This window comes from Nelumbo nucifera, chromosome 3 (genome assembly GCF_055504915.1).
Source record: "Nelumbo nucifera cultivar China Antique chromosome 3, China Antique-T2T, whole genome shotgun sequence".
Taxonomy (NCBI): domain Eukaryota; kingdom Viridiplantae; phylum Streptophyta; class Magnoliopsida; order Proteales; family Nelumbonaceae; genus Nelumbo; species Nelumbo nucifera.
The window spans coordinates 16107585-16129161 of record NC_142651.1 but is presented as its reverse complement, the minus strand read 5'-3'; the positions used below and the strand labels follow the sequence as shown (position 1 = coordinate 16129161).

Genomic DNA, 21577 nt, shown 5'->3' with positions numbered 1-21577 from the left:
CATCACCGCATCCAAGTACTATTGTTCTAGTTAATATTCTTGAACCCATTGATATTGATGCTTCTAATTGTGATCTGGATCTTCCTATTGCTAAGGGGAAGGGTGTCAAATCATGCACCACACACCACCCAATGGCTCATTCCTTATCCTATGAGAATGTTTCACCCTCTTTCCGTGCTTTCCTCTCTGCTATTAACAATGTTTCCCTTCCTAAGAGTGTTATAGAAGCTTTACTTGTTCCTAAGTGGACAGATGCAATGGAGGAGATCAATGCCCTTCACAAAAATGGCACGTGGGAGTTGGTAGATCTTCCTGAGGGAAAGGAACCTATGGGGTGCAAATGGGTATTCTTTGTGAAACATAAGGCAGATGGCATAGAGGAGAGGTACAAGGCCCGGCTAGTTGCAAAAGGTTTTTCACAGGTTTATGGAGTTGATTATGCGGAAACCTTTGCACCTGTAGCAAAAATGAATTCTATTCGAGTTCTCCTTTCTTTAGCAGCAAATCTAGATTGGGAGCTTCATCAACTGGACATTAAAAATGCCTTTTTGAATAGTAACTTAGAAGAAGTGTACATGACCCAACCTCCAGGTTTTTGTGCTAAGGGAAATGAGCAAAAAGTCTACAGACTGAAGAAATCTCTGTATGACTTAAAACAGTCTCCAAGGGCCTGGTTCAATAGGTTCCACAAGGCAGTTCAATAGATGGGCTTTAAGCAGTGCCAGTTTGATCACACACTATTTGTGAAGAGAGAACAAGGAAGAATGGCAGCTTTAATTGTGTATGTTGATGACATTATTATCATTGGTGATTGGGACTCAGAGATACGGAGATTGAAGAGATTCTTGGCCACTTAGCTTGAAAGGAAGGGTTTAGGGCCTTTACGTTATTTCCTTGGAATTGAAGTTGCCCACTCTAATCAAGGTATCTTCATCTCCCAGAGGAAATATATTCTAGATCTCTTGAAAGATACAGGGAAGCTTGGAGCAAAACCTGCTGTCACTCCTATAGATGTAAACCACAGGCTTAGGGATTGCAGTGATGAGCCCATAGTAGACACAAAGCAGTATCAAAGATTGGTGGGCAAACTTCTCTACCTATCTATGAAAGACCTAACATTGTGTATGCAGTGGGAGTCTTTAGTCAGTTTATGCATGCTCCCAGGGCCATACACTTAGAAGCAGCATATAGAGTTCTTAGATATTTGAAGAAATTCCTTGGGACAGGGCTCCTATTTGGAAAACATAGGCATATGAGAGTTAAGGTTTACACTGATGCAAATTGGGCTGATTCTGTGGATGACAGAAAATCCATTAATGGCTATTGTGCCTTTGTTGGGGGAAATCTTGTTACTTGGAGGAGTAAGAAACAAAGTGTGGTGGCCAGATCAAGTGCAGAAGCTGAATACAAGGCCATTTCTTATGGTGTGGCATAACTTCTATGGATAAAGAATCTCTTGGGTGAATTGGGTTTTCCTCTCAATGACCCTATGTCACTCTATTGTGACAATAAAGCTGCCATTAGCATTGCAACCAATCCTGTTCTCCATGATAGAACTAAACATATAGAGATTGACAAACACTTCATCAGGGAAAAATTGGAAAAATAAGAAGTTTGCACTCCCTACATCAGCTCTGAGGAACAACTTGCAGACATCCTGACCAAAGGATTAAACTCCATGCGGCACTATAATCTTTGTGACAAGTTGGGGATGATTAATATCTATGCCCCAACTTGAGGGGGAGTGATGTAATCTTAGTTATGTGCTGCAAGGGCACTTTTGTCTTTTCATGTTTTATTTTTTTATATTGTCACCCTAACATATAAATACAAAGACTGGCGCCGCTAGCCATACTTTTTTTGGTCTCCAATCTTCTCTTCTCTTCTCTCTTCTTCTTCTTCTTCTCCTCTCTTCTCTACTTCACTCCTGATTGAAATCAAAGTTAAATGGCTAACAAGCAATATGACAGTTAGTGCTCCATGGGTGGGCAGATCAGCAAATGCTTTGGCTGATTTACTTCTAAACAAGGGGCTTCTCGGTATTGGGCTACTTTGTAATTTATGTCCTAGTTCGAGAAGCTGTGATCAATCTTAAAGGATAGGTCACATCTCGTGCCTCTCCTTGGGTTGCTTGTAACTCCTTAATCTTCTGATTAATAAAATTCTTTACTCGTTCATAAAAAAAATAAATAAATAAACACAACAAACCATGACTAGGTAAATCAAACTCTTAGAATGGAGTTCAAATCAGCCCCCCACAACGTCCCACAGTACATCCCCACCGTTTATTGGGAACATCTCCTGGTGATAATACCTAGAATGAAGATGTCATCATCGGGAGATATTCCTAATACATGCGGGGATGTGCTGTGGGACGTTGCGGGGGCAGTTTTGTGGGGGGCTGATTCGGTCTCCTTAGAATGGATCCCACAAACAACATAAAATGACCAAAATAATCCTACTGTCTAAAATATAAAAACATAAAAAATGTGAAAAATTCTATATTTGACAACTTCCAGCATTAACATCATATACACGATAACTTATTATAAGCTTCTTTTCACCTTCATAGTTTCAAGTACAAAAACACTTTATAGGTAGAAAGAGTTGGAAATAGCTTGGACAAGAGCATATTAAATATTACATAAGCATGTCCATTAAGATAAATGAAAGGAATCAGATCCAAGAATTAAGCATGTCTACTAATAAGTGCAGGGCTACACCATCAGGAAAGGAATCGGTTTAAGTTAATCACCTTTTGGAGCCATTATTTACATTTGAAATGCTGAATATGTCCAAAGATTTATTTGGCAAATCAGAAAAATCTAGTTGATTCCCCACATAGTTCACCGGAAGAAGAATGAATATTCCAACGATCCCAGCGAAGGAAAATACTCTTAAACTACAAAGAATAAATATGAATCTCATAGTACCAAATCATCTCTATTTAGAACAGAAAAAATACCATATAATTCTGGAAAAGAAATATGATATTAAAATCATATTAGTAGGTTAAATATATTTTTTACCTGATACTAGGTTGATGTTTAAACGGTATAATATCAAAAATGGAATTCCAGTACACGTGTTAATATTGCAATTAAGAGAAAATTTCTACCAAAGATTAAAATGTCAAACAAACTTTCTTCTAATCCAGATTAATTTCTAACTTCATGTATGGGACCTCCAAGACATCTAAATACCATATCAACATACCCAGAAAGCAGATAACAATTACAAAATGTTAGATGTATCTCAATGCTGCCCTGGGTTGATGATACCTCTACCTTACCCATGTTGTAGGCTTCTGACTCGTTTGAACACAAAAAAAAAAAAAGATTTTTCAACTTCTAACTAGATATGCTTTTCCATATGAACCTATGATACTGCATACCTGAACATGCGTATCATACCCATGTCAAGATGATATAATATTGATGCCAGAACCGAATATTATAGGGATACTTCTAGAGACAAAGCTCATTATTTTCATAATTTATTCTTAGATATGAATATGGTTCCTGATCATGTCAACTGGGACTCTGTAGACACCTCAGCCTTTTTTTTTTTTTTTGCCACATGGAAGAACTTTAAAGCCAGACATCCATCAGATAAGGAACCCCCTAGATTGGACATGAGTTAAATCCCTAATCCATATCAGCCCACATAGCGAATGCTTTAGTTAGGATTCATTCAATGGTGTCCTAATTCCTGAAACATAGAACTGGTGGCAAATTATGACCCCGGATCCCATGAAGGAAAAAACTCTGTGCACACTCTGAAAGAACAGGCATCCAGATGCACATTTGGAACATCTCCCCATGAATTTAACATACATGTACGGGAGATATTCCTGATGTGTTATTGGATTCCGTGTGTGCAGAGATTTGTTTTCAGGAGATCAAGGCCCATCCCTACATCAAGACACTCAGTAAATAAATTGCATACCTTGAATCTAAAAGGTAAATAACTAAGTTTTCAATGGATAATAGCATTGTGCCATTGGAGTGTCATATCATCTATGTCCCCTTCAGAATGTGCACTGAGACACCAACTTCACTGCTCTTATTTAGGGAATGTCTCATGTTTATTTCAGAAGCTCAAGGTCTCAGACAAGGATTCCCCCTCCTCTTCATGCATTATAGAGACTTTTAGCAGGATGACCACCAAGGACGCAGACAGTCGTTTGGTTTCACTGATGGATTTGGAGTGGGACATCTTGTCCAAAATTTTCATTACAATTCAATGACAACAGACTATTTTTTTTCTGGTGATTCACAAGATCAGTTTTTATAATCATGGTGTATATTTTGATGATTTGAAACAATTTCACACCCACACATAAATCTCCTCAAAAACGAGAAATAGGTTATAGGAGAAATAAGCAACATTAATGGCTGCACTGGGTTGTGATGTTGGGAAACTTCCATCCAAATACTTGGGCGTTCTTACTGTTCCTGGTGCAAGGTGTATATATCAGAAACTATATGGGACCTTATAGAAAGGAAGCCAAGCTGGAAAAGTGGAAATGAGATACATATTCAAAGGAAGTAACTTCACCATTACAAGAGAGCTTTGGTCAATCTTTCCTCATTCTTTTTTCTCATTCCAGTCAAAAGTTTCCCACCATATGGAGAAACTTCAACTATACTTCCTTGCAAATGCTGGAAGGACTAATTCAAATATCATTTGGTAGAATAAAAAACCATAGTTCCCCTTTTGTAGATGGTGGATTGGGATTGAGGCACTTGCAGAAAGTGAACATGTTTCTTTTAGGAAAATGGTAGGACAGATTTGATGAACAACTGAACTCACCTTGGAAGCAACTTAGTTTTACAAAATATGGTTCTAGAGACTTGGATTGGAAACCCATGGAGGTGAGTACAATGTATTATTGTGTTTTTGGGAGAGATATTGAAAAACTCTAACACCTCTTTCATAAAAGGAGTCAAATATGAAGTGGGAGATAGCTCCCTTGTGCATATCTAGAGGAACATTTGTGTGACCAGAGACCATTAATGGAGCTCCACCCAACATGAGCACTTTTCTGAAACCGAACCAGTCCTACTAGTTTTTACATTTCTCTGAACCAAAACCAAACCGGTACCACTGGTTGACCGGTTTCGGTTCTTTGGTTGAATGGTCACAATTGCTGAATGTAATATCATTAAAACAAAATCTATAATCAGTAATTTTTACTCAAAAGTTTTGAAACAATTCTGTAATCTATAAAATTTAAATTTTTATTTCAAACATTTTGAAATGATCTATAATTTATTCAGAACAAATGAAAACCTATGGTCAAGAAGAAAACGGTACATGAGAGCTCTATGGTCAAGAGAAAACCTAAGCAAGAAAAGAACAATGACGGCGAGAAAAGAACGGCAACGTCAACTTGGTTGTTGCAGAGAGTGAGAGTTGAAAGAGGAGAGAACAGCAGCAACTTGACAAATGGCAAGGTGAGTTAGGCGACAGCAAGAGAAGAGAAGTGAGAAGAAAATGTCGACTGTTGAAGTGTCGAGTGAGGGTTTAGGATTTTAGGGCTGGCCGACTGGGGGTTTGAGGAACAGATTTCCTCATTCACCCCTAAGAAATTTTATCTATTCCATTAATGTATAAAAGTATATAATATAAAATATATAAAATATATTTATATTTATAAATATATCAGACTCGAATTTTTATCAGATGGGGGTGAATCCAAGTTTGATCCGATTTTTAACCGGATTCTACTTCTGCCATCCAAATCCAATCTGATATGACATTTACCTCATCCAAATCTGAGATTATCAGATCGGGTTGCGGGTTTACGGGTATCATTGACAGGCCTAGGGAGTGGGGTATGATAAAACTCAGATTAGATGTTCATATATGTTCAGATCAGAAGAAAGAGAAGGAAAAGAGAGAGGAGAAGGAGAAAAGTCACAGCCGAACTAGCAAGTAAAATCTAAAAACCTCTATTCGGCCCTTCTTTTATTTATACTCTTCTAAGATATACAAGGATTACCATCATGCCCTCACTTAAGTGAGAGCCACATCAGCAGAGCAGTACATAATATAACTAAACATAAAAGGACTGTACTACCCTTGTACAGCCGACTCTAACACTCCCCCTCAAGCTGGTGAGTATACGTCATATAGTCCCATCTTGTTACATATGTAGTCCACTCTTCCCCGATTCAACCCTTTGGTAAACAGGTCTGCCCATTGATTTCCTGTGTTCACATATGCTGTACTTATCACTCCACTAAGCACCTTCTCACGTACAAAGTGGCAATCCACTTTTATGTGCTTCGTCCTTTCATGAAACACTGGATTAGAGGAGATATGAACTACAGCTTGGTTATCACAGTATAGCTTCATAGGAGTGTCAATCGAGTATCCCATCTCCTCTAGTAGATGCTTCAACCACACCAGTTCGCATGTTGTGTGAGCCGTAGCCCTATATCCAGCCTCTGCACTGCTTCTTGCTACCACTGTCTGCTTCTTACTCTTCCATGTCACTAATTTCCCACCAAGAAAAGTGCAATACCCTGTAGTGGACCTTCTGTCAGATATGGACCCGGCCCAATCAGCATCCGTGTATCCCTCTATCTCAAGACTTCCTCCACTCTTATACAACAAACCACGACTTGGAGCACCCTTCAAATACCTCGCAATCCTTAGGACAACCTCCCAGTGTGGGATTCTTGAATTCTGCATAAATTGACTCACTACACTGACCGCAAATGAGATATCAGGTCGAGTGATGGTTAGGTAATGAAGCTTACCCACCAGCCTTCTATACCTTCCCGGATCCTCAAACTCCTCACCTGTATCACTACCCAATCTAGCATTCAGTTCCATGGTGTTTCAGTTGGTCTGGCACCCAACAACCCTGTTTCCTCTAGAAAATCAAGAACATATTTCCTCTGGCACAAATTAATACCATTCTTGGACCTTGCAACCTCTATCCCTAGGAAGTATCTTAATTTGCCAAGATCCTTTGTCTGGAAGTGATCATGCAAGTAAGTCTTCAACCTGTAAATTCTTGGTCTGTCACTGCCTGTGATAACAATGTCATCTACATATACCACCAAGAGAATCTTCCTAGCATTTGATTCATAGTTGAATATGGAATGGTCAACCAGACATTGTTTCATTCCAAACTTCTTCACCACTTTACTAAATCTCCCAAACCATGCACGGGGAGATTGTTTAAGTCCATAAATAACCTTCTTAAGTCTACAGACCTTCTCACCCTCCCCATGAGCAAGAAACCCTGGTGGTTGCTCCATGTACACCTCCTCAAGAAGATCACCATGTAAAAAGGCATTCTTGATGTCAAGTTGAAACAAGGGCCAATCAAACATAGCAGCAGGAGAAATCAAAACACGAACTGACCCAATTTTGGCAACCAAAGAGAAGGTGTCTGTGTAATCAATTCCATACTACTGTGAATAACCTTTGGCAACTAACCGAGCTTTCAACTGTTCAACACTTCCATCAGGTAAGTATTTAACCGTGTACACCCACTTACAGCTGACCACATGCTTACCAGGAGGAAGAGTAGTGAGGTCCCACGTATGAGTACGAATCAGGGCCGAGAGTTCTTCTTCCATTGCTTGGCGCCACCTTGGAGAATTGAGGGCTGCTTGGACATCCTTGGGAACAGAGACAGAGGATAACATAGAAACAAACTGTCGATGGGAAGCCAAAATGTGAGATACAGAAACATAATTAGGGATGGAGAGTGCAACTGCGTTTACCTTTCCGCAAAGCAATAGGAAGATCAAGTTCAGAACTTGGAGTTGGGGCTGGGGTGGGATCAATTGTCGGATCTGTCGACGGTGACGAAGCTAGGGGAGGAGCCGATGCCTAACGATGTGTATACACATGCCGGATAGGTGGTCCTCTCTCAGGTAGCTGCACTGGAGGCAAAGACTAGGTCATGACCGGAACAAGAGGAACGGGATCCTCAACAGGAACTGGAAGAGGGGGTGATGGCAACAGAGGATAAGAAGTATCCGACCTGGAGAAGAAAGAAACAGGCTCAAAAAATGTAACATCAGAACACACAAAAAGAACGCCGAGAACGAGGGTTATAACACTTATACCCTTTTTGAGTCCTGGAATAGCTAAGAAAGACACACTTAGTGGATCTAGCATCTAACTTGTCCATTCCAGGCCCAAGATTATGAACGAAACACACGCATCCAAAAACTCTGGGAGTAAGGGGAAAAGGAGACAATGTGGGAAATAGAACAGAGAAAGGGGACTAACCTTCAAGGATAGACATGGGCATGCGGTTAATAAGAAAGCAAGATGTGAGTACAGCATCACTCCAAAAGGGTTTGGGGACATTCATCTGATGTAAGAGGGACCGAGTAGTTTTCAAAAGGTGACGGTTTTTTCTTTCAGCCACCCCATTTTGTTGAGGGGTGTAGGTACATGAGGTTTGATGGAAAATGCCATGTTGTTCCAAATATTCTTGAAAGTGTGTGGAAAAATACTCGCGGCCATTATCAGAACGAAGATTTTTAATATTTACACCAAATTGATTGCGAATTTCAGCATAAAATTTCTGGAAGATAGAAAACAATTCACTCTTTTCTTTCATAAGGTAAAGTCATGTTATCCTTGAATAATCATCAACAAAAATTACAAAGTACTTGTAACCATTATAAGACACTACTCTGTTTGGACCCCAGATGTCCAAATGGACTAAAGAAAAAGGACTTGATGTACGACTATCAACTCTAGGACTAAAGGAGACACGATGATGTTTCCCAAACTGACACGACTCACAATTTAAATTAGAAAGACGACACAATGACGGAACAAGTAACTGAAGAGCTCTAAGAGACGGATGACCAAGTCTACAGTGCCACTGATGAGGGGAAAGAGATGACTGAAGAGTTGTTGCCGAACCACCTCCATCAAGATAATACAGTCCACCAGCTTCATGCCCTCCACCAATCTTCATCCCCATCTTGAGATCCTGAAACACACAAGAGGAAGGGTAAAAAGTTATTGAGAAATTAAGAGAATGAGTCAATTTACTAACAGACATCAGGTTAAAGGGAAACTTGGGAACATATAAAACTGATGAGAGGGATAATGAGTCAATGTCAACATTACCAAGACCACATATGGCTGATGTAGAGCCATTGGCAAGAGTAACAGATTGGGAAGTGGAGGACAGAGAAATGGATGAAAACACACCTGGAGTTCCAGTCATATGATCGGAAGCTCCAGAATCTATAATCCAACGGGAAGATGTGGATGCTAGACAAGTCATACCTGTGTGTGCAAGGGTAGCTGTGTTCTGTTGAGATGTACCCTGAATGAACCGCTCGTACTCATCCCGTGAAACACTCACCATCTTCTTTCTAGAAGTATCTTTAGATGTAGTGGAGATCTGATCAATGACTTGAGATTCTTGTCTTGATCTACCACCATTTACAGCTACATGATTCGCCCAGGTTGAAGGTGGACCATGGAGATCGTAGCAAAAGTTGATAGTATGTCCCTTCATGCCACAATGAGTACACCTTCTCTGAGTATTACCACGTCCCCTACCATGGACTCCCCCTGGGTCTCGTCCTCCAACACGACCACTACCACGACCATACATGGGTCCACCACCACTACCACAACCATGCTGACCTCCTCTACCACCACGACCTCCCCCTCTCGTAACTACAAATGCAGACCTATCTGACATAGTGGAAGTCTCTGTGGGTCCAACTAAAATCCTCCAAAGATGAGCAAACACTTCCTCAAGAGAGGGAAGAACAGATCCACCTAATATCTGTGCCCTTACGGGTTCATACTCAGAATTCAGCCCTACTAAAAATCTGGTCACATCCAACTGCTCTCTTTGTTGTTGCTGAATTTTGACATCAGGTGTAAGAGGATGATAAACATTCAACTCATTTCGTAAATTTCTCATACTGGCATAATAGTCCTCAAGACTCTGATTCCCTTGTTGCAGATTGAAGTACTCTTGGTACAGTTGGTAAACCCTAGTAGTGTTATCTTGTCCAGAATATAGTTTCTTTGCATGATCCCAGACTTCCTTGGCTGTATCTAAAAACATGAAGTTCACACTAATTTTGGACTCCATGTTGTTCCATGGCCAAGTCATAATTTGAGTATCCTCCTGCTTCCATTCATCATATCCCGGAGAATCAATTGAGGGTTTATCTTCCCTCACATGTTTCACTTTCTTTTTGGCTTTCAGGAAAACTTCAACAAACTTAGCCCAAGGGACATAATTCTCACCATTCAGTTTTATAGAGGTCATCTGCACATTCAGCTAATCAGAAGGCATCACACTTGATTTGTATTCACTGTTGTCTCCCATGACTGCACAAAAAAAAAGTGAGAGGTTGTACCAATAAATTGTTACTCTACTACCCTAATAAATCACCACACTCCACACGAATGACTGAACACCATTAGGGTTCCTAGTACCAGGTTTCAGCAGAAACACTCACACTATTCACCACTGTTTCAGCAATAATATTCACAACTGTTCACCACTTTTAGCAACAACACTACTGCTGTCGTTTACTGTCAGCACTAGAAACCCTCACAACACACCTCACGAATAATATTTTCAGTTCTGCAACATATAAAAGAAACTTGCTACATACCACAACTTAGTTTGAAGATCATGTACCTGTCGAGTAGAGGGTACCAAGTCTGCACTGTCACCATCACAAAACCAGCCCTCTTTGAATTGCGAGTAGAGGGTTTTCTACCAACCACACAAAACCACAACAACTGCACTCATTGGAGGCATGGAAACCCCCAAAAGGAGAAAACGACCAGTCCTTTTCTTCCTTTCTGGAAAACTCTAAATATCAATGAGAATTCTGCAAAACCCTAGAGAGGAATGCGCAGAACAGAGAGAAAAGGAGACAACTGATCTGAACTGATTATCGTGGCTCTGATACCATGATAAAACTCAGATTAGATGTTCGTATATGTTCAGATCAGAAGAAAGAGAAGGAAAAGAGAGAGAGAAGGAGAAGGAGAAAAGTCACAGCCGAACTAGCGAGTAAAATCTCAAAACCTCTAGTTAGCCCTTCTTTTATTTATACTCTTCTAAGATATACAAGGATTACCATTGTGCCCTCACTTAAGTGAGAGCCACATCAGCAGAGCAGTACATATATAACTAAACATAAAAGGACTGTACTACCCTTGTACAGCCGACTCTAACAGGGTAGTTATGTAACTACCTCCTCCTAGGTGAAGGACACCTGTCCCTCCCACTTAAAGAGAGGGAACTCCCATACGGGATACTTTTTTATAGTTTTGATGATTTGGCTAGCAAACTAGCCAGCCCACTTATTTGGGTTATTAAATTATTAATATTATTTGGATTAAAAAATTGCCTTCAACAACTTCATATATATTTTACACCACACCAGGTTATGTAACCTCCTATCTTAGTTGGTTTCAAGGTTAGACCCTATATGCCTAGCTGCCTGTACATGACTAGAGTACTGGTGTTGGAAACAATACATACCCGATACAACACCAGGATACTGCATGAACATTTCTAGATATATTCAACAGCACTAAAATTTAAGAAATATATAAAATGGTATATTTTAACAAATAATACTATATAAAATATGTATAATTTAGAAATTTAATTAAATAAGTTTTGAGAAATAACAATTAGCTTCAAAAACTAGATAAAAGCATTATATAAGGATTTTAGGAAATGGAGAGTTGTATCTCCATGTCCTGTACTAATATCTGTGTCAGTATCCATTTCTGGGCATCACAAATATGGATTATGGAGCACCACAACCAGAGGATATTTGAATATGTTTCTCATCCTACTCCAATAATATGTAATGATGCATGCTCTTATCACAGTGGCTCTTGTGCAAAATGATTTCAAATACATCAACATGTTAGACTTCACTATATACTAATTGGAGCTGTTAAACAGTTGATAGACATATAATCAGCAATAAAAAAAATGTGTAATCAGCAAATGGAATCTCCAGTGCACCAATTTCCAGGCATGTTATAGAGAACTTGCATGCTAAGTGACAGCCCAAAAAGATACTTCTCAAGAAAGACCAAGCATATTCCTATATGCATGTCTCATTTCTGTGTCATCAGTTCATATATGTGCACTCTATGATTTTGTTTATTAATCCAAGCCAACAAGTCCTCACCAAACTGAAGGCTACACCTGCAAGTTAAAGTTTACCTGAATACAAAAATACGCATTAAGACCACAGCATCCAAGCCTGAACTTGACAAGAGTTCCTCTTCGGAAGGCATCCATGCCCTTCGTACCCAACCAGGAGAAGGCAACAACCTCTCTAAGTGGAAATGACTGTTGTGCTGAAATTTTCCTTCAGCTACCAAACGAGGTGCATAAACATTAACATTACCTGGTTGCTTCCTCAGTATAGAATATAGTGTGAAAAATAGAATACAAAGGCCAAGATTGATCCCCACTGAAGTTAAAAGAGCAGATACGATCATTACTTCAAAACAATCTCAGAAACCACACAAACACGAGAAATTTGCCCAGATTCAATTTTGAAAAGACAAAAATCTGCATACAAGATAAAAATTATGTGAGAAGAAAGTACATAAAAATCACAATTATACTGCATATACCTAATGTTGAATATGCAAAGCATCTAACTAAACTATAATTAATCCCATAATTATATATTCTAATAGAGAATCACAAACAAAACCATGAAAATGACTTATTAAATTAAGCACAATAATGACTTGTTAAAAAAAGGCGAAAAGGAAAACCCAGGAAATTGCAATATATCTATGGAGCACAGAAATTTTACCTTTCTAGGATTAGTAACAAAATCAAGTAAGGGAAATCTTATAGCCAAGTAAAAAATATTGAAAACCAAAACACATTCTAAAGAAACCATATGATAGGTATGAGCTATTCAACTAAACAAAGCAAGGATACAAGTCAAGTTACTTATATACATGTCTCAATGTGTCCAAGTATGATACAAGTAGACATTGTTTTGGCAAAATTAAGTGTTTAGGACATTAGACCATACTGGCTACTTCTGAAATCCATATCAAGAACTGTTCATGTGAAAAAACCTTAGCTTATCTATTCACATTATATGCAACATGAATTATAGAGTATGTAACCTCCACCTAGAAAAGGCCAGAAATTTCTTCACATATTTCCGCTAATTGACATTGTAGCAAAACAAAAATGAAGAAATATATATATATATACAGCAACTCAGAATTTATTAATTGATTAAATTTAAAAAGTATATACAACAAGAAGTAGTGGGCAGAAGGAGAAGCCCAAAAGAAAAACCACTATTTACAAACCAGCACAGTATATAGATTGTTTTTGAATCCCTTGTTTAGCTAGTCCATCAGCCATACTGTTAGCTGATCTCCTAACCCATCTAATTTGTATCAACATGTCTTTAGATTCTGCTTGAAGCACCTGAGTTCATTTCTTAGCTTCCATATTACAACAATCTTTGAGTCCCCTTCAATAATCAACCTGTTAATCCCCATTTCTTTGGATTTTTCAACACCATACACTGCTGCCCTCAGTTCTGATCTCACCACATCACCGTGCTGAATAGGACCTGAGTACATGGATAAAATATTCCCATTCTCTTCCCTTATCACCCCACCAATACCCAATGAGCCAGGATTTCCCATACAGCTACCATCAAATTTTAATTTCCTCCATCCAGCCGCAGGAGGGGACCAGACCTCATTTGTTTTAGATTTTCTAGAAGCAGTGTTAGTAATTGTTCCCCAAGATCAGAAAAAATCTTCTGTCTTAAAGTCAGCAAACAACTTTAATGTTTTCACCTGATGTGTCACCCTTAGATTACCACTTCGATCACAATTTCCTTGCTTCTTTCCTTGTCATCAAAAATCCTTAGGTTTCTTTCTTCCAAAATTGTCCAGATCACTGCTGCTCTAGTGCACCTTCACATGATTCTTCCTCTTCTTTTAGAGCACCTGAAAGTATGAGAACTAAAGGATCCATCCAAATTAACAGGAGTCCAGCTTCAGCCAAACAGAGAAGAAAACCACTCCCAAATGAAGTTAGAAAAGGGAGAGGAAATTAAAAGATGAAAGGCAGTCTCACCATGTAGCTTAATAAGGAGCACCAGTTTGGGGACAAACACCACTTTGGTCTTTTTTTTTCTGAAGCAGATCACGAGTGCTAATGGAGCCATGGAACACTTCCCAACAGAAAGCACCGACTTTAGGAGGGATGGGATAATACCAAACCTCCTTGACAGGGAAAAAAGGAGAGGAGGAGGTAGCAACATGGGAATTCAGAAAGAATTTGCAAGAAAAGGACCGTGACTGGTTGAGAACCCAAACTCTAGAATCCAAACCACTATCCCCCAAAATCACTGAACTCAGAAAGTTAATCAAAGCAAAGACATCAGGGATTTCAGATTCTCTCAAATATCTAGTAAGGCCCAGATTCCAACTCAAGTTAGAAAATGATGGGGATGAACTGATAAAGTCACTGATAGGTTTTCCCTTGAGACTAGAAAGAGCAAAGAGGGAAGGGAAAACCTCAGGAAGGGGGGAATACCCAACCCAAATATCCTCCCAGAACCTGATTTTCTGACCCAAAGCCAAATCATACCTTATGTGGGGAAGAGACAAAGGGAGAATGTCATGGATGGCCTTCCATGGAGCAGCCAACGTAGCTCTATGCAAAGGGGATCATCTATGTGTGCTCCAAATGAAGTATCAATTATAAGTACACAAACTTGCAGTTTCCAGTTACATAATGTTAAACTTCACCTTAACCCAATGATGCATGTTTTTGTCTGAAACCTAATGCCACCCATCTTTCTGTTTAGACCATTTGACTCAATCCTTGTGTTTATTTTTATTAGTTGGATCAATTAAAATTAGTAGATTTAATTCCATTATGACATCTTTTCCCATGCCTTTTGTTAGTACCTAGCCATACCCCTCAACATTAAGATCTTACTCAGTCAAACCTTGCTTCCCATGCTTACTCATTACTATTTTACACAATATTATACAATATCCCCAACATTCTACCATATCTGATCAACTATTTTACATATGTTAAGTGTAATTAGCAATATATATCTGGCAGATAGATTTCTCTATTGTATTGGTAAGTGTAATGAGGTTTCCTCTATCATGTAAAAGGTCAATGTGGTAATTCTAAACCAACCATCTGACAATTAACATTTTACCATATGAGAAGTATCCTCACCCAGGACAGCTCCATATCAACCATAGATTGCAATTTCCATCTATGAGCAACAGCCATGAATTTCTTGAGCTTTTCAATAGAGACCAAACAATTGAGGAGAAAAAAATACTTTTTTTCCACAACAGTAGAGATCTACTGAACTGAGACATGTAAAAATAGTACAGAAAAAAGGTATTTCATACCTCTATTGTCTAAACAACATTCTTACTCACTAGTCATGTGAGAGAGAGTGTGTAGCAAAGAAAACAAACTATTAAAAAGATAAAGCCAACCAGATGCACTGGATGGAAAGTGAACAGAAATCACTTATATAGTTATATCGAAGACTAACTAATTTAGGGAGTTTGGGTACATAAATGTAAATTACTGAAAGTTGGATTAGGTATCTACGCTAGACTAAAACCTGTAAGCACATATCTTACCATGTACTTTGTTGAAGATTGTTATGATTCGGCCTGCCTTAGAATTCTATCTGTCTGAGATCGGTTAGGTAGAAAGAGGTAAAAAGGTGGAAGAAAGAGAGAAAGAGAGAAGGGGAAATTCTGGTTCGAACTGGAAGTCTCAACTTCACCTTCTCCCAGTCGGCCAGACAAAACTTATATTATTAAAACTGATTGAAAAGACATATGTGCCCTTAATTAAGTTAGGGGCACAGGTTCCAACACAATATTACAGATCAGCAACATTAATCTAGGTATAAAGACAGAAATACCCCTACTCACCAGCTTGTTACATATGTAGTCCACTCTTCCCCGACTCAAGCCTTTTGTAAATAAGTCAGCCCACTGATTTCCTGTATTAACATGTGTAGTGTCTAGTTCTCCATTCAGCACCTTCTCCCTCACAAAGTGGCAGTCAACTTCAATGTGCTTGGTTCTTTCATGAAACACCGGATTAGAGGAAATATGAACTGCAGCCTGATTATCACAATAGAGCTTCATTGGAGTGTTGATGTTGTACCCTACTTCCTGTAGAAGGTTCCTTAGCCACACTAATCCACAAGCGGTGTGCGCCATAGCCCTATATTCTGCTTCTGCACTGCTTCTTGCCACAACCGTCTGCTTCTTACTTTTCCATGTCACCAGGTTACCTCCCAGGAAAGTGCAATAGCCTGTAGTAGACCGCCTATCAGACAAAAAACCGGCCCAGTCAGCATCAGAATACCCTTCTATTTCAAGTTTTCTGCCACTCTTGTATATCAGATCGCAACCCGGAGCCCCTTTTAGATACTTCACAATTCTCAGAACTGCATTCCAATGAGGAATCAGAGGTTTTTGCATGAACTGGCTTACCACACTAACCGCAAATGAGATGTATGGTCTAGTAATGGTTAGGTAGTTCAGTTTGCCCACAAGTCGGCGGTATCTGCCAGGGTCTTCAAACACTTCACCCATATCACTGCTTAGCTTGGTATTTGTGTCCATGGGTGTTTCAGCTGGTTTGGCACCCAACAAGCCTGTTTCTTCCAGCAAATTAAGCACATATTTTCTCTGGCACAGGTTAATACCATACTTGGATCTTGCTACCTCTATCCCCAAGAAGTATTTCAGCTTACCAAGATCCTTTGTCTGAAAATGATCCTGCAGATAAGTCTTCAGCCTGTCAATACCCATGTTATCATTTCCAGTAATAACAATATCATCTACATACACCACCAACAGTATTTTTCCTCTCGGAGAGTCATGACTAAATACAGAATGGTCAACTTTGCACTGTTTCATACCAAACTTCTTTACCACCTCGCTGAACCTACCAAACCATGCTCAAGGAGACTGTTTAAGCCCATATATAGCCTTCCTTAGTCTGCACACCTTACCATCCTCCCCCTGAGCAACAAACCCTAGAGGTTGCTCCATGTAGACCTCCTCGAGTAAGTCACCATGCAAAAAGGCATTCTTGATATCAAGCTGATATAGTGGCCACTCATACATGGCTGCAAGAAAGATCACAACACGAACTGACCCTATCTTAGCAACTGATGAGAAGGTCTCTGTGTAGTCAATACCATAGGTTTGGGAGTACCCTTTTGCAACCAATCGTGCTTTCAGGCGTTCAACACTACCATCAGGCAGATACTTAACCGTATAAACCCATTTACAACCAACAGGCAGATATGAAGGGCAGAGAGTTCTTCTTCCATGGCTCGGCACCACCCTGGAGTGGCAAGGGCTTCTTGGACATCCTTAGGGACAACAACTGATGATAACAAGGTGACAAACTGGCGATGGGAAGCGGAAAGGTGAGTAAGTGAAACATAATTAGAAATAGGATGAAGGGTGCAAGTGTGTTTACCTTTCCGCAAAGCAATGGGGAGGTCAAACTCAGATGCTGAGTGTGGGTCTGGTGCCAGATCCGTCGACGGAGATGTAGGCGGAGGAGTAGTAGCTGGTACGCGTGGGCGATGTGTATACACATGACGGATAGGTGGGCGTTCAACAGGTGGTGGCACCGGAGGCAAGGGTTTGGTCACGGCTGGAACCAAGGGAAGCGGATCGACAACGGGAAGTGGAAGAGGAGGAGGTGATGAGGAGGAAGGAGCATCACCAGACCCCAAAAAGAACGGAGTATACTCAAAGAAGGTGACATCAGCACACACAAAGGACTGTCGAGAACTAGGATGGTAACACCTATACCCTTTCTGGGTCCGAGAATAGCCAAGGAAGATGCACTTAAGAGAACGGGCATCGAACTTGTCATTCCCGGGACCCAGATTATGGACGAAACAGACACACCCAAATACCCTCGGCGTAAGAGAAAACGGAGACAAAGCGGGAAACAACACCTAAAACGGAGAATGACCATCAAGGATGAACGTGGGCATCCGATTAATCAGAAAGCACGAGGTAAGCACTGCATCACTCCAAAAGGGTTTGGGAACATGCATGTGATGCATGAGGGATCTTGCTATTTTCAGGAGATGGCGATTCTTTCTCTCAGCCTTGCGACCATTATCAAAACGAAAAACTTTGATGTGGGTACCAAATTGGTTACGAATCTCAGCATAAAATTTCTGAAAAATGGAAAACAATTCACTTCTTTCTTTCATTAGATAGAGCCACGTCATCCTTGAAAAATCATCTACAAAAATGACAAAATATTTGTATCCATTATATGACATCACTTTATAAGGACCCCAAACATCTGAATGAATTAAAAAAAAGGACTCGACACACGGTTATCAACCCTAGAACTAAAGGGAACACGATGGTGTTTCCCAAACTGACACGATTCACAATCCAAAACAGAAAGCTGACTCAAGGACGGAACCAAAGACTTCAAGACTTTTAGCGACGGATGACCCAATCGGCAGTGCCACTGGAGAGGAGAAAGGGATGACTGGAGAGCTGTTGAAGTTCTACCACCACCACCATCAAGATAATACAGTCCACCAGCTTCATGCCCTCCACCAATCTTCATCCCTGTCTTGAGATCCTGAAAAACACACACAGAAGGATAGAAGATAATGGAGCAGTTAAGTGATTTGGTCAGCTTACTGACAGACATAAGATTAAAAGGCAATTTAGGAACATACAAAACCGAGGAGAGAGATACAGGATCTAGGTCAACATTACCAACACCACAAATTGAGGATGTGGAACCATTAGCAAGGGTGACAGATTGTGAAGTTGAACCATAGAAGAGGTACTTGCTCGACTCCGGAGGATTTCTATCGGATCTACTGAGAACTCTAATATCTCAGATAGATCTACCTTTGCTGTATCGAGAGGCCGTGGTACTAGAGGTGGAGCTAGGGGAGCTCAGTTTGGCCGGGGTGGTGGTAGTGGTTCTGTGTATGGCCGAAGTGGCAATGGTGGGCCTACTTATAATCGTGGTGGTGGTCGTACAGGGGGCAGAGATTCAGGGGGAAGAGTTGATCCTCCTGATATCTGAGCCCATACTGGTTCATATTCAGACTTCAGTCCCACCAAAAATCTAGTCACATCAAATTGTTCTCTCTGTTGTTGCTGAATCTTGACATCAGAAGTGAGAGGGTGATAAACATTCAACTCATTACGTATGTTTCTCATGTTGGGATAGTACTCCTCAAGACTCTGATTGCCCTGTTGCAGGTTAAAGTACTCTTGATACAGCTGATACACTCTGGTTGTATTGTCCTGACCCGAATACAATTTCTTCGCATGGTCCCACACATCTTTGGCAGTGTCAAGAAACATGAAGTTTACACTAATCCTGGGTTCCATACTATTCCACAACCATGTGATGATCTGAGCATCCTCTTGCTCCCAATCTTCATACTCGTGAGAGTTAGTGGAGGGTTTTTCCTCTCTTATGTGTTTTACCTTCTTCTTTGCCTTCAGAAAGACTTCGACGGATTTAGCCCAAGGCACATAATTCTCTCCATTTAGTTTAATAGAGGTCACCTGAACATTCAGGTAGTCTGTAGGCACCACCACACTAGGTTTACAATCACTGTTATCTCCCATTATGTTATCACCGATTCTGCACACTTGCTGAATTCTATTACCACTGAATTCTGCAACTGCACACAACTAGATCACACCTGTCACACTGGTTTCAGCACTTGTTGTTGCTGAAAAGTGTGCTTTTTACACCACAAACCCTACCCCTACGACTACCTGAAATCTCACAACTATATGATTATGACTCTTCCTTCGAAATACACAAAAACTAGCATAAACCCTAGCACATTACTGTCTGAAACCCTAGCATATGGTCTGAAACACACTTCCTATTTGATCTATAACAGATATCATGCACTGAGATCTCTTACCTTATCACTGAAGTAACAACCACACGAGCAGGAAATCAGTCCACACACGACAGCCACTGCACCACACAGATCGGCCCTCTATTCTTCATCGATTAGGGGAGGGCGATCTTAGAAACCACAGCAACCGACCGCACACGACCTGACTAAAGGCATAGAAACCTCCAAGGGAAGAAGGCGATCACTCCTTTTCAGCCCTTTCCCTTATCTCCAGTCGAATGCAGAAAAAAAGGAGATACCCTAGATAGGGTGCGCAAAGAATAGAAATCTAGGCAGACAGAAATCTAGGCAGATTCAATCAGCTCTGATACCATGTTATGATTCGGCCTGCCTTAGAATTCTATCTGTCTGAGATCGGTTAGGTAGAAAGAGGTAAAAAGGTGGAAGAAAGAGAGAAAGAGAGAAGGGGAAATTCTGGTTCGAACTGGAAGTCTCAACTTCACCTTCTCCCAATCGGCCAAACAAAACTTATATTATTAAAACTGATTGAAAAGACATATGTGCCCTTAATTAAGTTAGGGGCACAGGTTCCAACACAACATTACAGATCAACAACATTAATCTAGGTATAAAGACAGAAATACCCCTATGCTAACAAAGATTAGTCAGTTTTATGTTGTTTTTAGAATAGTTGTGTTATGTTAGTTGTTAGATAGGTAGTAGGGACCACAACAGTTATGTGAGTCCAAATTTTTTTTTTGAGTTCTATATATGCTGTTTTATGTTTTGCCACCCTATAAGAGCATAGTAGTCTTTGTACTCCTCTTTTATTTTATTATAAATAACAAGTGAAGGGGGTGACCAGATTATTGCTCTCCTTCTTCTCGAGATTTCTTCATTTCTTCTTCTTCTTCTTCTCTCTTTCTTCTCTCTTCAAGAAAACACCTTTCTTTTATATTTTTTAATCCAGCAGATTTCTACTTGGTATCAGAGCATCGGCTAGGGTTCTTGAAGCATTCTCATGCAGCCCTAGATCGGCCGACTACATGAAGTAAGAAGAGGCTAATTGTTCTGCTTTTGGTTGCCCAATTCTTGGATTTTTTGGTGAGATCGAGTCATTAAGAAGGTGATCTTCGTTTTGGCATCAAAATCAGGAGGAACTGGAGTACGGGGAAGAGTCCTAGAAAAGCTAGACTCTTTGTTTTTTATTTGATCTTGGGCGCACAGGTATCGTTAGACTTCTTTTATTCTTCTGTATGGGGCGGTTAGTTTTCTGGACCTTTCTGGGCCTTCTGGAGTGGCTGTTTCAATCTTCTCTCTGTTGGGAGACGCTGGGGGGAGAGAGATTTCTCTCCGATTAGGTTTTCTTTTCCCGGAGGGGCTGGTTTCTGTGTGTGTGGTTTTAACTTGTTCCTGGAAGCTCTCAACTTCCTTCTTTCTGACTATTAAACTATTTGAAGTAAGACGGAGAGTTGGAGTACCGAGCTGAAATCCACCGGTACCATGGGACTAGGCGTTGGAGGTGGTGGTGATATTTTTGGGTCTGAAATCATTACTACAGTAAAGCTTGACGGTACAAACTATTTAGAATGGGCACAATCAGCCAAGATGGCCATTGGTGCTCGTGGAAA

General features: G+C 40.2%; 1 protein-coding gene across 3 annotated transcripts in view; it reads right to left on the bottom strand.

Moving 5' to 3' along the window:
- The window catches only part of LOC104598288 (hyperosmolality-gated Ca2+ permeable channel 2.3-like), a 93462-nt gene that overhangs the window by 56189 nt on the left and 15696 nt on the right, over positions 1-21577 (bottom strand). For all 3 annotated transcript variants that reach the window (XR_016084056.1, XR_016084057.1, XM_010260280.3), the window contains exons 2-3: positions 12224-12577; positions 2756-2902 (exon numbers count right to left, since the gene is read on the bottom strand). Coding sequence is in view for 1 of the 3 variants with exons in the window: in XM_010260280.3 (XP_010258582.1) it covers positions 2756-2902; positions 12224-12504 (428 nt within the window). In the remaining 2 variants the exon portion in view is untranslated. The remainder of the gene's footprint in view (positions 1-2755; positions 2903-12223; positions 12578-21577) is intronic.